A 13828-nucleotide genomic window follows, 5' to 3' on the forward strand; every position below is an offset into this window, starting at 1 on the left:
ATAAAATATAAAACATACTCAGTCCGTTTTAAATTGCTAGTTTGTTCCAAGTTAAACATTTTAATCTTTGACCATCGATTCCTATAATTTTACAATAATTTAACATCGTACGATTTATATTTTATTTTTAGATTTACCATGAGCACTACTTTTATAATATATAATTTACATATAATTTACATGTTTCTAAACTCCAGGCTTTTAAAAACTGATGGTTGTGTTACCTGGAGTAGAATGATATGGAGAGTATTAGACTTTTACACGGTCTTCATGTTATCTTTGATCGTTAATTTCTTTTATAATATAGCAATAAAAGGTATACCCCCAAAACTTTGATTGAAAGTTCATCTAGCACCTCTGAACTTTGAAGCCCAGACATCCAACCCCCAAACATACCTTTTATATAACACCTTAATATAGTTTTACAAAGTGGTTTTTATCTATGTTGAATAAGTTTTGCTAGGTGACATATGCATTAGATAAGTTAAAATCTCCACCTAAATCTTTCGTTTTAACAACATATTTTTGCTCTCATTTACAAACAGTTGACAATATTATAATACTAATATGACATCACTAGAGTATAATTTAAAATTTAATGATCAATGATCGACGATATGTAAACATGCTATATTAGCCATTCAAAATTGCTGATTTAAGCTTTCAAATATGCAAAACCACTATCTTAAACAACCTTAGGATGTGAGTGGTATCGTAAAGTTTATATATCCTTTTCCAACCATCATATAAAAAATATAATTTTTAACGACTACTACAATACCATCATATAAAAATATAATTTTAGTTCAATTAGCACGATTCTCAGTTCTGATAAACCAAAACACTACTAGTACAAATAGATAGATAATTCAATAGGGCAAATCCTCATCATCGACCAAATGAATTAGCAGCCTCGTATCATCTCAGAAATGGTACATCATAGTACAGCAGCACCTGCACTAATTTATGCTCTAAAAATCGGCTGATCCAAAGCCTCCGGGCTCTCTTAAGCTGAAGGATACACGACCACATGACATCGACAAAATTGTTCGTTACAGCGTCAGAAAAATTTTCAGACAAAAAGTTCAGCGTCTCTCACCTGCCTACACCTACACATACTTGCCTCTGTACTTAGGCTTGGAGTCCCTGTCTATGGCCGGCTTCCCGTCGGCGGCGGCGGCGGCCTGATCGGCGGGGCTGAACACGGCGGAGTGGAGGTTCCCCTCCTCCATCCACTTATGGTGGTTCTCCCTGAACTCGCGGCGCCGCTCCTCCGCCGCCTTCTCGACCTCCTCGGTGTAGGGCCCGACCTTCACCATGGTCAGCAGGACCCGGCTGTACCTCATGCTCAGGATCTGCTCGCAGGAGGCAAGCAGCCTGAAGCAGGGGTGCTCCGGGTACTTGGCCGGGTTGGCGACGCCGTCCTCGCGGACGACGGGGAAGAAGAAGACCAGCCGGCCACCCATGACCAGCATCCTCGCGGCGAGGTGGAGGAGGTCGTGGACGCACTCCGCGAGGCTGTACGGCGCGGTGGATGGGATGTGGCTGTCCCTCTTCTCGTCCGGAACCGTGTACGGAGCGACGGTGCCCTTTATGAGCTTCCGGCCACCGGACTTGCGGCCTCCAGCCCGGACTCCGTATGGTGGATCACAGATGATGGCATCGAAAACCTGATTGATCGCAAGCATCAATAGTGTGTTTATCATATCTTGTCGAAAAAATTGAAACAACGGAGTAAATCAGTAACTTTCCAGAGTATCTTGTAGCATACAAGCAGAAGATATATCAAGCCAATGGTTATGGAAAGTTTTATTAAAAAAAAAAGCTATGGAAATTAAGGCCCATGCGCTTGTAGGCTACAATAGCTTCATATGGAAATTCAGTTGTAGGAAATATTTCATCAGTTAAAAAGCTACGTGAGAATTCAATTACTTCAGCATCAACCATTTTCTCAAGCAATGTCAACCAAATAAAGCAATGCAAGAATGTAAATAACAAATCCAAGATTTCAAGCACAACTAAAATATTGCATGAATGTACAGGAATCACTTTATGCGTTCCTCACATTTGTTTCAGTTTTTAGTCGCGCATATAGTACAAGCTTACACTGTCAAAACTGTAAAATTCAAAAAAATACAACAATGTATAAACCGCACAACAGAGTATTACCTCCTTCAATCCTGGACGCCAAGGTGGGACGTTGTTATCCGCTCTTAGTATACATAATGGTTCCGGCAATTTGTACTGAAGAAGACAATATAATTAGTACTTCACACGAACCTCGGGTGTTTTACTAACAAGTGATAAATGCCGAAATGTCACTATAGTTAGTACACATAATCTGCATAAGCTATATGATACCAAGTCAAAAACTAGGCAAGAACAGCGTTTAAGAACTAACTGTCATAAGAGAATTGCAGCTCACACAGAATCAAGCAGATCACAACAGGATGGAAGAATCTAAGCAAAAAATAATAGCTAACTTCAATCAATCACCTGCTCAAAGTTGCTCCAAATATTGCAATCTGGACCACGACCGTCCCGCACAACCCTTATATCAATATCTGCACCCTGAAAGGCCTTTATCAGTAAGACATACTCACAAGCAGAATGAAAATTATTCGTTATCCGTGCAATAAGCACAAACCATTGTCATGGCTCCAAAATGCGCGGCTGCAACCAAAATACTCCCAGTCCCAACAAAAGGGTCATATACGAGCTTCCCGGGGCGCGCCAGCCCTTGATTCGCCATAAGAAATGCCATTTCAGCATCCATTGCGGTCGGGCCAATATACTTCCTGCTCTTCAGCTGATATGTCGGCAGGAGATGCCTATCCGCCGCTCCAACCTCGCGGCCAAAGAATACCGTCCTCTGAGCAACCGGCGGGAGGCCATTGTTGCAGCCATAGTCATCAGTCTCCATGACAAAGAACTTATGATCGGGCTTCTTCAAATTAACACGGCCCTGGAAATGAGGAACAGCACCAATTACACACAAGAGAAAATAAATGCATCTGACATCCACAAATTCGTGATCCGAACTACTCCATGAACTCCCTTCGTCCCAAAATAAGTTCATTTTTCACCAATCCAATACCAATACAACATAAAAAAGACTATAATACCTACTTTATCAAATCCCAACGCAATTATTCCTCACTTTATCTACTCCTAACATATTTATCTTCTATTTTCATAAACTCCGATGCAGTGGTTACTCAAAAATGAACTTATTTTGGGACAAACTGGGGAGGCTAAAATTGAACTTATTATGGCTCAAAAATGAATTTACCTTGAAGGGGATGTAGGTGAGGCTCTTCATGATGTCGTTCTGCTCCTGGAAGCTGATGACCTTGCCGAAGCTGTCGACGACGATCTTGAAGGTGCTCTCCGGCGTCAGGTACGGCAGCTTCCTCTCCTCGGGGTACGCCATGACCACCCTCTCCAGCTCCTCGTAGGTGGTGCCTTGCCCCCACAGCTCGTAGATCCCCTTCACCAGCAAGCCTACAAACACACACATGGCGTCGCGGCGCCCCCCAAGATTAACCCGCAAGAAGAAGCTTAGCCAGCGAATGGTGGTGAATCAATCGATCAGGCGAGGCGCTTTTACTGCGGTTGGCGATCTGCGCGGCGAGGCGCTCGTCGCCCGGGAGGCGGACGAGGTGGAAGGGGGAGTCGACGTGGTGGTTCTCCGGCATGCGCCACTCGACGGCGTCCCCGGCGCCAGGCCCGCCGAAGAGCTCGGCGAGGGACTGCACCTCGGGCCGCCGGTAGTCGAGGAGCCTGTGGTAGAAGACGCAGAGGTACCACATCCTGTCGGCTCGGCGTGTGGCCCTACCGGGCTCAGCTCCGGCGAGTCGACGCGGGCGGCGGCGGCGGCGAGCGGGCGGAGAGGAGGGGAGAGGAGGGAATCGAAGCTGCGAAGAAAATGAAAACCTACTTAAACCGCCCGAGGGACAGTGGCCGACATGTGGGGCCCATCGAATGTATGGGCTTGATTGTGAATGGGCTGGGCCTTGATTGTGAAAATGCTCCCTGCCTCTCCTCTTCCAAAAGGAATGCAGTGATCTCCTTGAATTTAAAAGTACTGTTTGTGAAAGAACCAAAAATACTTCAAGTGGAATTTAAAATACTGTTTGTGAAAGAACCAAAACTAATTCACAAATTATATATGTGGAGATGCGGGGGATCGAACCCCGTGCCTCTCGCATGCAAAGCGAGCGCTCTACCATTTGAGCTACATCCCCTTTAGTTGTTTTGTTTTCATGAAGAGTTCCATAAAGAGGTGCGGTGAAATAGATGTGGTTTAAAACGTTCTAGCAGTATTTCCCACGCAAATTGCAGGCCATGTAGGATTGCATTTGCTATAAGCCTATAGCTAGTACGGAGTAGCCCTTTCTAAGGGCATGTTTGGTTGAAAGCACTACCAAAATATTTGTAGTGTCAAACCTTGAGCAAGTTTGAGTACTATCATTTTTCCTTTTTATAGGAAAGAGTAGTATCAACTCTATTGACTTTGATAAAAATTGGTATCAATCCAAATAGCTAGTGTATACTATTGAAGTTACCAAATAAGTAATTGGTAAGGTAAAATTTGACTTCAAACCATTCAGACCAAACAGACCCTAAAAATACAGGTGAATTTCTCGTACAGTTATAGTAGCACTAGCGTACCCCTTTTTTTCTTAGCCGGTTAACTTCTCTAATGATCTAAAATTCAAAAGAAGCTGCTTTGATTTTTTTTCTTTTTTAGAATAAATTCATTATTCTCCAGCAGCTTCTTTTCACTATTTACTAAAACTACAATGAAGCAATTAAGACCGAAAACAGACAGATTGACTAGGAATACATGAATGATCCATGAGTGAAAATTCACCAATAGGCAGAAGCAGAGGACGAGATTTCAAAACAAAGAAAGGGCAGAGTGCCATTAACTCCAGAGATGGACTGGTTCTTGCAAATGGTTTATCATTTCAAGTAAACATATACTCGAGCGCAACCAAGACATTGCAATTGAATGTATCAATGAATTAGAATGAACCACAAGGTTAAAGGGCAACTCGATTTCATTTACACAAATCTTATTGTTTTTCTCTTCTCATTTCACATTCAGAATGTCTACCAGCTCAAAGCTTCCGAGTTTATGGAAACAGAGATGTTTAAGGCCATGTGTGAATGTAAGTTTTCAGATTACAGGGAAGGAGCTGCTGCCAAATTTCCCAGCAGTTAGGCGTTCACCTTGTGGAGAGTATACTGCGAAACTTCAAGAATCAAAGTATCTGTGATTGCGCATGGATCATGGTCTACATCTCCGCTCCGAGGTGAATCCCTTTCCTTCCAAGAGGGGCACAAAGTCTCATCTCTGAGTTCACTGCTCAGATGCAGGTGCAACTTGAATGCTTTGATGCCTAGGAACACCTGGATCTATCGCAGGACTGCACTTCTTTATGTAGTAAGAATGCATCCCCTTGGTCTCCGCTGAATGCACGTCGCTCGAAGCTGCATACTGTGAGCTGCCTCAGTAGTTTCTCGAGACATGAGTAAAGGCAACTCTCAGGGTCCTTCATGTTCGGGTTCGTTGACAGGACAGCTGCATTCACTGCATCCGCTACAAATTCCCGCTGTGGAGAGTCTAGCAGATATCCAATGCACGATTCGGCAGGCTTTTCATATGCAAGCAGGGCCACGCTCTCCTGCAAGTAGATTTGTTCACTTTTTAGCTCAGAAATTGCAAAGCTTATATAGATGTGAAGCCTTAAAACACTTTGCTATTGCAAGTAAAATTGGACGCATTACAAATGACCCATCAACATCTAAAAAGCCATTGCATTACCTTTAGCAACCCATCAAAAGCTTTATGTGTCAAGAAGTTGGCCAGGTTAGAGCGAGCATATTTTACAGCATCCTCCAGTTGTCCAGCCTAATGCAAGAGAAACTGAGATTATATCATTATGAAACAGGATATAGTGTAATAATGCAACATGTCCAAGTGCCCATCACCACCAGTGAGCATGCAAACGAAAGCCCTAGGTGGGCAACATCAAACAGAACCACATGCCAATTTGACCAGATGTCAAAATAAGTTGATCTCACATATGCTCCCTCCAGTCAAAAACAAATGTGTGTTTTGGGGTGCATCAGCCAAACTCCATTTACTACTGTTTTTTTTAGATTGGACAATTTATCATAATCTTACATGTGTGTTGTATTTTATTTTATTAAAGTACGTAGTGTATTATTTTTCATGTGTGTATAAGTAGTTTGTCAGTTGATGATATGCTTATTTGCATGCAATTTTGTAGCTTCGATCTCTAGAGTATAATATACATATTTAACCAAATAGCTGAATGTTAGGAGTTCAGATAATTACCCCGATAAATTCAATGAATCTTTGGGAATGGAGTAAGAAGCAAATAATTGATGTTTCATCCTGCAAAAAAGAAATGATTTCTTAGTGGTGAACTAACTCTTTGCGGAAAGTACATCATGGCAACTGAAAATGCTAGGATAAACATAGTATTTGACTAATCGTAATGCAAGCAGGTTATTAAACTTGCAAAGCGTACAACTTTCCTCCCAAAACTTGTGTTACAAAGTAAAATGCAAGTTCAGGGATGAAAGTGGAGCCACCTCATAAACTTGTATTACAAAGTAAAATGCAAGTTCAGGGACGAAATTGGAGTCTGCACCTATCAATTCACATTAGAAGTTTGTGGAAACTGCAATGAGTAAATGAATAATTAATTATCAGATAGAAGACTGTACCTTTATCACCTGTGGATACCATTCTCCAAGTTTTTTGAATGCAGAATCAATATCTCCACTCATGATAAGCTTCACGAAATCAAACAAACTGTTTTCAGAAGGCAGAAACCACACCAAAAGGGGGGAAAATCGAAAGGGGCCAATTCTATGAATTATGTAGTATCTGCACAGTATAGCAGACAAATGGAATAGCTGCACACAACGGTGTGCAACCAAAAATATGGAAGAGATTAAGTGCAGTGCAGTCCAAATACAGCCGAGCTGTGATAAAACCTTGTTTTACTTCAGGGAAAAAGATATCTGCCTATGAAGCTTGCATTAATAAATCGTAACATCTCAAAAGGTTAATGAAATCTAAAAAAAAACATAAACACTAAAAAATAGTGGACGTGAGCTGGAGCCTTTAAGACTGAAAACAAATGTCAGGTTAGTCCACTCACAACACTACAGTCTACAGGTGGTGACCACAACAAAAATCAATATGGATACTTGGCACAAAGATGCTCTAATCATCAGTGGGTAGTAACTGGTATTTAACTGATTAACTACTGTAAAGCCCTGGTTTCAAGAGAATATGTATGATCTTGTAAAAATCTTATAAATACTAACAATTGACTCCCCAGTGTTGCTTATTAGTAGATTAGAAAAATGGTTCAACAGCAATAACAATTCAGTTTCAAATAAGTTTTCCTTAGCTCACCTGACGCAGCAATTTTCTGTGGCTAAGACCATACATTTCAGGAGGTTCCCCATAACCATTTTGATGATTGGATGGAGGATCAGTTTCACTTGCCATATCAAAAGAATTTAATGTATCTTGGTAGCCGTAATGTAGGAGATATGAACGAACAATCCTGTTACAAGTGCACAGTACATGTACATAAGGCGGCAAAGTATAAAAGATTTAATGTCAATATAGGTACAATTAAAGATTGAGACAAGGTAGGAATGAAGGGCGGAGTGAATATGGTATCAAATGTAGATTACGTAATATGGTAAATTTCACATAAACATAACAGGAGCAGACAAATAATTGACAGCACAAGTCAGTGATTATCAAACATAACTCGCTAACCTATCTCACAAGATACAGAATGATCTCAAGATGAAACAGTGATGGATTCTTAACATGAGAAAGCATACCAATGACTGATGTCTGGTTGCAAATCCAATTTGTCGCTGACAGATTGTTGCTTCATTTTCTCTTCAAAAATATAGCCCTGCCAATAAGAATCATACTTAGTGTTATATCATGTGTGCATGAACTAAACACCAAATAGGTAAATATACATGAAAAGAATGAGCTGAGTGATAATTGTAGGCTATAATTCCATAATGAAAACCAATTGGTTCTTATGGCACCATACACCATATTTTGGTGGCCTGATTACTACCTAAAAGGATGCATGCAACCAAAAGTTCTTTCAATTATATGAAAGGAGCTGCGCTTAAGATGCAATGCATCTGAATTTGGAAAACTAAGATGGATAATCTATAAGACATTATGATATATGTTTAATTGATGCAGCAAACTGTGGAATGGAAAACATGGAATTTGAAATAATACTCCATAAGGAAATCATGACAATATTACATTTTTGTGTGAGGTCCTTAATAGGTGAATAGGAATATCTAGATCTATTGGCTCACCTCAATGTCAAAACAGAATGGTTCTTTTCCAAAGTTTACTGTCACCCTGATTTGCAAAAATGAACAATCAGATCCATTGAAAAGCTGAAAATTAATATAATAATTTATGAGTTATGGCACATAACGCATGCAATTCCAAGCCTAAATAATATATTAACACAAGCAAATAATTTCACTTAACACCATTTTTCAGCAACTTAGGTTTAACTGTCTTGGTTAAAATGCAATTTTCCATATTTGGAATGTCTATTTTCATTGAAATAATCACTTAGGCAGCATTCTTGCTGTTAGGTTGGAGAGAGTTTTTCAGCGCACGCAAAACGAGAAAGCTCATTAGCATGGATTAATTAAGTATTAATTATTGTAAACTTGAAAAATGAATTCATTTGAATTTTTTAAACAGCTTCTATATAGAATTTTTTTTTTGTAAAAGATACATCATTTGACAGTTTGAAAAGCGTGCAAATGGAAAACCAGGAAGTTGAAGTTTGGAGTTGAAGAAAAGAACTAAGTCTTAGGAACGGGTATCTTACTCTTCATCTTGACTATGGACTGCAATGGTAGGATATAGTGGGCCTTTAATTTCTTTTTGAAAGGATCCAACTAGAGATCCATTTTTCCTGCAAAATGGTACATGTAATTAGATTAAAGTGCAGAATGATATCCTGAGATGAATAAGCATGGTCAAGGCTTCTGAAGGAGAAAAAGAAACAAGCACATGGAAAGTTAAGCCAGTACCAGAGGCGTAGTGGCAGATGCAAATGCAACTGATTTCCAAATTCAATATTTAACAGCCAACAGCTGTAGTGAAGACAACTCTTGCGAATTTCAAAATATTAATGAAAGCAGCAACAAAGCACAGCATTCATCTCAAGTCAAGAAAAAAACTCACAAGACAAAGGATGAAAGCTATGAACTTTAAGAAAGTCTAAAATATGACGACTAAAAGGCTAATATAGAATAGCTAATCGGAGAAGCAGACGCTGCCATGCCAATTTAGAAAGAATGACAGAACTTACGTGAAGAAAAATTCTTGTGAGAAATAGTTGATGCCAGCACCAATTGTGTCACCAGAAGTGAATTTGGGACCAAATGACTCACTTTTCCCAGGACCACGGTAAAGATAGCCATCATCGCCATGATATCCACAGCTGTTAGACTCCCAGCTGGAATGAATATAGAACAAACATGATAAATTTAAAAATGTCATCAAAAGGAAAAAAAATAATATACTTTAGTGGTAAAATTTGAAGTCCACTCAAAGAAAGAAATGGTGGGCCATACTATTTGCTAACTATTTCTCTGAATGTCTGTCTATTAAATTATTAAAATTAGGTGAAAAGGAGTCTCCATGTTTGCCAAAAACCTAGAAAGTGCCACGTTGGTCCCAGACAAAGAAAAAGATCTGCACCATTGATTCTATATGGGTTTGGTTTATAAAGGCATGGTCTAAAATAATGAGCCTACACCAAAACACCATTTAGAAACAACTGAAATTTGGATTGAAAAATATAAGATAAAGAGTCCATATGAAATACAATCTAGAAAAACTGAATCTCCATTGAAACATAAAATCAAACTGATAGTTTGATTCCATACAAATTCCAATGTTAAATGTCAAATCCCTATATAACTACAACTCGGAATAAAACTAAAGTTGCCTGAAGCAAATGTACCTGTGCAAGTGTCAGGGTATTTGAGACAAAGAAAAATATTTACACTGTTGATTATATTGTGGGTTTGGGTTTTAAAGGCATGGACTAAAAGAAAAGAGTCTACAGAAAAACACCATTTTGAAACAACTGAAATTTGGAGTGACAGATATAAGATAAAGAGTCCACGTGTAATACAATATATAAAAACCTAAATCTCAATTAAAACATAAAATCAAACTGGCGATTTGATTCCATACAAGTTTCAATGTAAATCCCTACAAAACTACGATTCAGAATAAAAACTAAGGTAGACTGAAGTAAATTTACCCGTGGAAATGTCAGGGTATCCGGCTAATTTATAGAAATTAAGATAACTTCAGCCAACATTACCACAAGTTAGCCAGGAAATCTTCCTCAATAGGGCCAATATTAGAAACTTCGATGCATTGAAACAAACTGAAATGGCATCCTACCTCTTTAGCATGATAAACCTAGCCTATGCAACAAATAGTCCAATTCAACCAGTGCACTACATGTACTTAGGTTTCCTCGTAGTAATTTTAAATGAATTTGTGATCCCCACACATTATCTTAGGTTCTTAGGCAGGAAACTCAACCAGCTAAAACTCGGTTGCTACCATAAAACTGTGGCATTTTCTCAAAACGAGGATATACACATTTCTGATTGCCAACAACATCGTAGACGAACTAACAGCGGAACCAAGCGACAGCAAGGGCAGAGGGGATGCTAACCCGGGCTGGCGGCGCATCTTGAAATTCTCGGTGGTGAAGCCGATGGAGGTCTGCCCCTTCTGGCCGGCGTTCTTGACGCCCATCTCGAAGTAGTAGACGGCGCGGCGCGTGGGGGCGGGGCGGTTGGCCTGCACGACGCCGACGTCGTGGCCGTGCTGGTTGACGCCGAGGTACCTGACGGACATCCGGTCGGTAGAGACGACGGCGAAGAGGCCCGAGCTGTTGGTGGTGTTGAGCTCGGACGGCGCCGGCTCCGCCTCCATCTCGGCCGCCGCGGCCCCCCACTCCGCCGGCGACCGCCACCGCGACGCCAGCCTCATCGGGTCAACCGCCCCCGCCGACGCGGGCGCCGGTTCTTCCACCACCGCCGCCGCCGCAACCACCTCGTTCGCCACCATTCGCCAATTCCAAAACCCCCCCTGGTAGCAGCAGAAACGGCACCAAGTTAGGGATTCGATTCGTCCGACCAAAACCGAAACGGCGATCCATCCGGGAAGCCCTAGCACGAGTGGCGGGGAAGGATCGGCGGGGAGCTTACCGAGTGCGGGGGATCGAGCTGCCGGCGGTGGCGGTGGCGGTGGCGGCGGATCGGGCGGCGCTGCGGTTGCGGGAGGTCGGAGTCGGAGGAGAGGATGGATGGGGGAAGGGAAGGGAAGGGAAGCGTGAGGAGTTGGGCGTCGCGTCGTCGCGTGTCGTGTCGTGTGGCGTCGCGGCGAGAGAGAGGGGGAGGGGGGTAACGTACTCGTGTACTTTCCGGCGTTTTCGCGACGGCTGTGCTTGCGTTGCAGTGTGGATGAATGAACTGTAGAGACGGCCCGTGTTGTTCAGCGGGTGAACAGTTTGGGCTTTCGCAGGGAGAGGCGACGCAGGTTCGAATTTTTTTTCATTTTTAATTTTTTTTTCTTTTAATATTTACAGAAATAATCCATCGGCACAAAAAAAATTACAAAAATAGACCATGCCGCCCTCCACTAGGGCGGCAAGCTGACGTGGCAAACGGGGGAGGGACGGGCGGTGACGGCAGACGGGAGAGGGAGCACGGAAACCCTAGGGCGGCAAGGGGCCCCCATGCAAAAAAGCCAGCCCGGGCCTAGTACTTTTTTGCTGGTACTTTTTGCATCTGGGCCCCTTGCCACCTGGGCCCAGATGCAAAAAGTACCAGCCAAATGCTCTTTAGGGCTGCGAAAATTGCATTTAGCCCAGAGGGCAGCAAAGGGCTAAATGCAATTTTCACAGACGGCGGCGGACGGCGCCGTCGAGCCGCCGTCTACCACGTCAGCTTGCCGCCCTCCATTAGGGCGGTATGGTCTATTTTTGTAATTTTTTTCGCCAATAGATTATTTCTGTAAATATTAAAAGAAAAAAATTAAAAAATGAAAAAAATTCACGCAGGTTCACTGGTTCAGTGAAAAGGAAAAAAAAATTTCAACATGGCCTGTTCTAATAACTTCGTAAACATACAAAACTTTCCTCGTTTTCAAACTAATAAATGGTTATCTTATACGAAAATTTTCTACATAAAAATTGTTTTGAAATATCAGATAAATTTATTTTTCTAAGTTTTTAATAATTAAAACTTAATTAATCGCGTGGCTTTCTCATTTTGTGTGCCCGCTTTTAATCTTCATCCTTAGAAGATTCGAATGGGGCCTTACACAACACTTTGCGTAGTTGCGTCGGAGTATATAATATGCATTTATTTTTATATAAAAGCCAAATAAGATTTTCTATGGGGGTTTTTAAGGCAGAAAATATGGTTGTAAATGCAAGTGTATCCCCTGACCCATCGTCACGAATGAACGGTTTTCTCACTTTTACAATGAGATTTCCTCTTTTTACAAGGAGGAGTGTTGCAGTTTTCAACTTGAAGTAGAGAAACGGATGCTTGAATCATGGGTTTTTCTAACTCTGTAAATTCTTGAAGTTGGAGTTGTTGAGGTGAGACATTAAAAATTATAATTTAACCTAGAAATTCTATGATTTTACAATTCAGGAATTAGAAGCATACCAAAACAATACCAGGGCAATTGATCAGCCCTATCCCTCAATTTAGCACGCAATTTTTGTTGCACGCAAAACAAGAAACCTCATTAGCACATAATTAATTAAGTATTAACTATTATAAATTTAAAAAATATTTGTATTTACTTTTTAAAACAACTTCTATATAGAAACTATTTTAAAAAGCACCAATTAACAGTTTGAAAAGTGTGCTAGCAGAAAACGATGAAGTTGAAGTCTGGAGTTGAAGAATAGAATATGGCCTTAGTTGTAAACGCTTAATCCATAAAACCATGCCCCTTTATTTTGAAATTGAAGCATCAGACTAGAATATTAGAAAATATTTCTGTCTAACATTATACTTTTATAAGGATATACAAATAGGGACAAGCGTGATTTTATCCATATACTGATGTATTATGGGTTGACACCTTTCAACATCAATATCCTACTTTTTTCAGTTGCTACAAATGCTCTAATAAGTTTATTTACAAATAATATGTGAAGCATCGTACAGTTCTGTTTGGTGCAAAATACCTGTAATTATTGTTGGCACATCGCATCAAAGAATTGGTCACTTCTAAAATACTACTCCATCAAATCAAACCATAATGCAGTGTTTTTTCAACGACCACTTAGCCATCAAATCAAACCAGTAAATTCTTGTTGATGTAGTACTAAACGGTAGCTCCATAGTGCAGTGTTTTCTACTTGATGCACAACAACTATTCTAGCCTTTTTAACTTTTAATGTGAGTATTAGTGCATCGTCTAAAAGCCTTAGGTATATGAATCATGACCCTTATAAAAACCAGAACATAACCTATAAATCTACACATTTTCCAGGTACACATATATTTAAAAAACATAAAAAAAAATAGAAAGAAGTATGCATAGCTCAATTGGTTTTGTCTCTTGTGGTGAAACCAGCCTGTCTGAGTTTAAACCCTAAACTTGTGGTGAAACCAGCCTGTCTGAGTTTAAACCCTAAACTTAAGTACTTAA

The 13828-nt window shown here is 40.7% G+C and overlaps 2 protein-coding genes and 1 non-coding gene across 3 annotated transcripts; all 3 read right to left on the minus strand.

The window, feature by feature from the left end:
- Positions 1–865: 865 nt before the first annotated feature.
- LOC4329664 (uncharacterized) lies at positions 866–3913 on the minus strand. The gene is made up of 6 exons (XM_015767549.3): positions 3611–3913; positions 3293–3504; positions 2648–2965; positions 2497–2571; positions 2170–2244; positions 866–1670 (listed from the first exon to the last, which is right to left on the minus strand). Exons 1-6 carry the CDS (start codon positions 3810–3812, stop codon positions 1110–1112), a joined length of 1443 nt encoding a protein of 480 aa, XP_015623035.1. The 5' UTR covers positions 3813–3913; the 3' UTR covers positions 866–1109.
- A 261-nt stretch (positions 3914–4174) lies between these two features.
- TRNAA-UGC (transfer RNA alanine (anticodon UGC)) lies at positions 4175–4247 on the minus strand. The gene has a single exon. It is a non-coding gene; the product is annotated as a tRNA-Ala (tRNA).
- A 760-nt stretch (positions 4248–5007) lies between these two features.
- Positions 5008–11529, minus strand: LOC4329666 (ran-binding protein M homolog). The gene is made up of 11 exons (XM_015771751.2): positions 11362–11529; positions 10824–11242; positions 9435–9581; positions 8949–9035; positions 8416–8461; positions 7909–7985; positions 7466–7619; positions 6766–6834; positions 6371–6430; positions 5834–5920; positions 5008–5693 (listed from the first exon to the last, which is right to left on the minus strand). The coding sequence occupies exons 2-11, from the start codon at positions 11219–11221 to the stop codon at positions 5409–5411; spliced, it is 1410 nt and encodes a 469-aa protein (XP_015627237.1). The 5' UTR covers positions 11222–11242; positions 11362–11529; the 3' UTR covers positions 5008–5408.
- Positions 11530–13828: the final 2299 nt, after the last annotated feature.

This window comes from Oryza sativa, chromosome 2, assembly GCF_034140825.1.
Source record: "Oryza sativa Japonica Group chromosome 2, ASM3414082v1".
Lineage (NCBI taxonomy): Eukaryota > Viridiplantae > Streptophyta > Magnoliopsida > Poales > Poaceae > Oryza > Oryza sativa.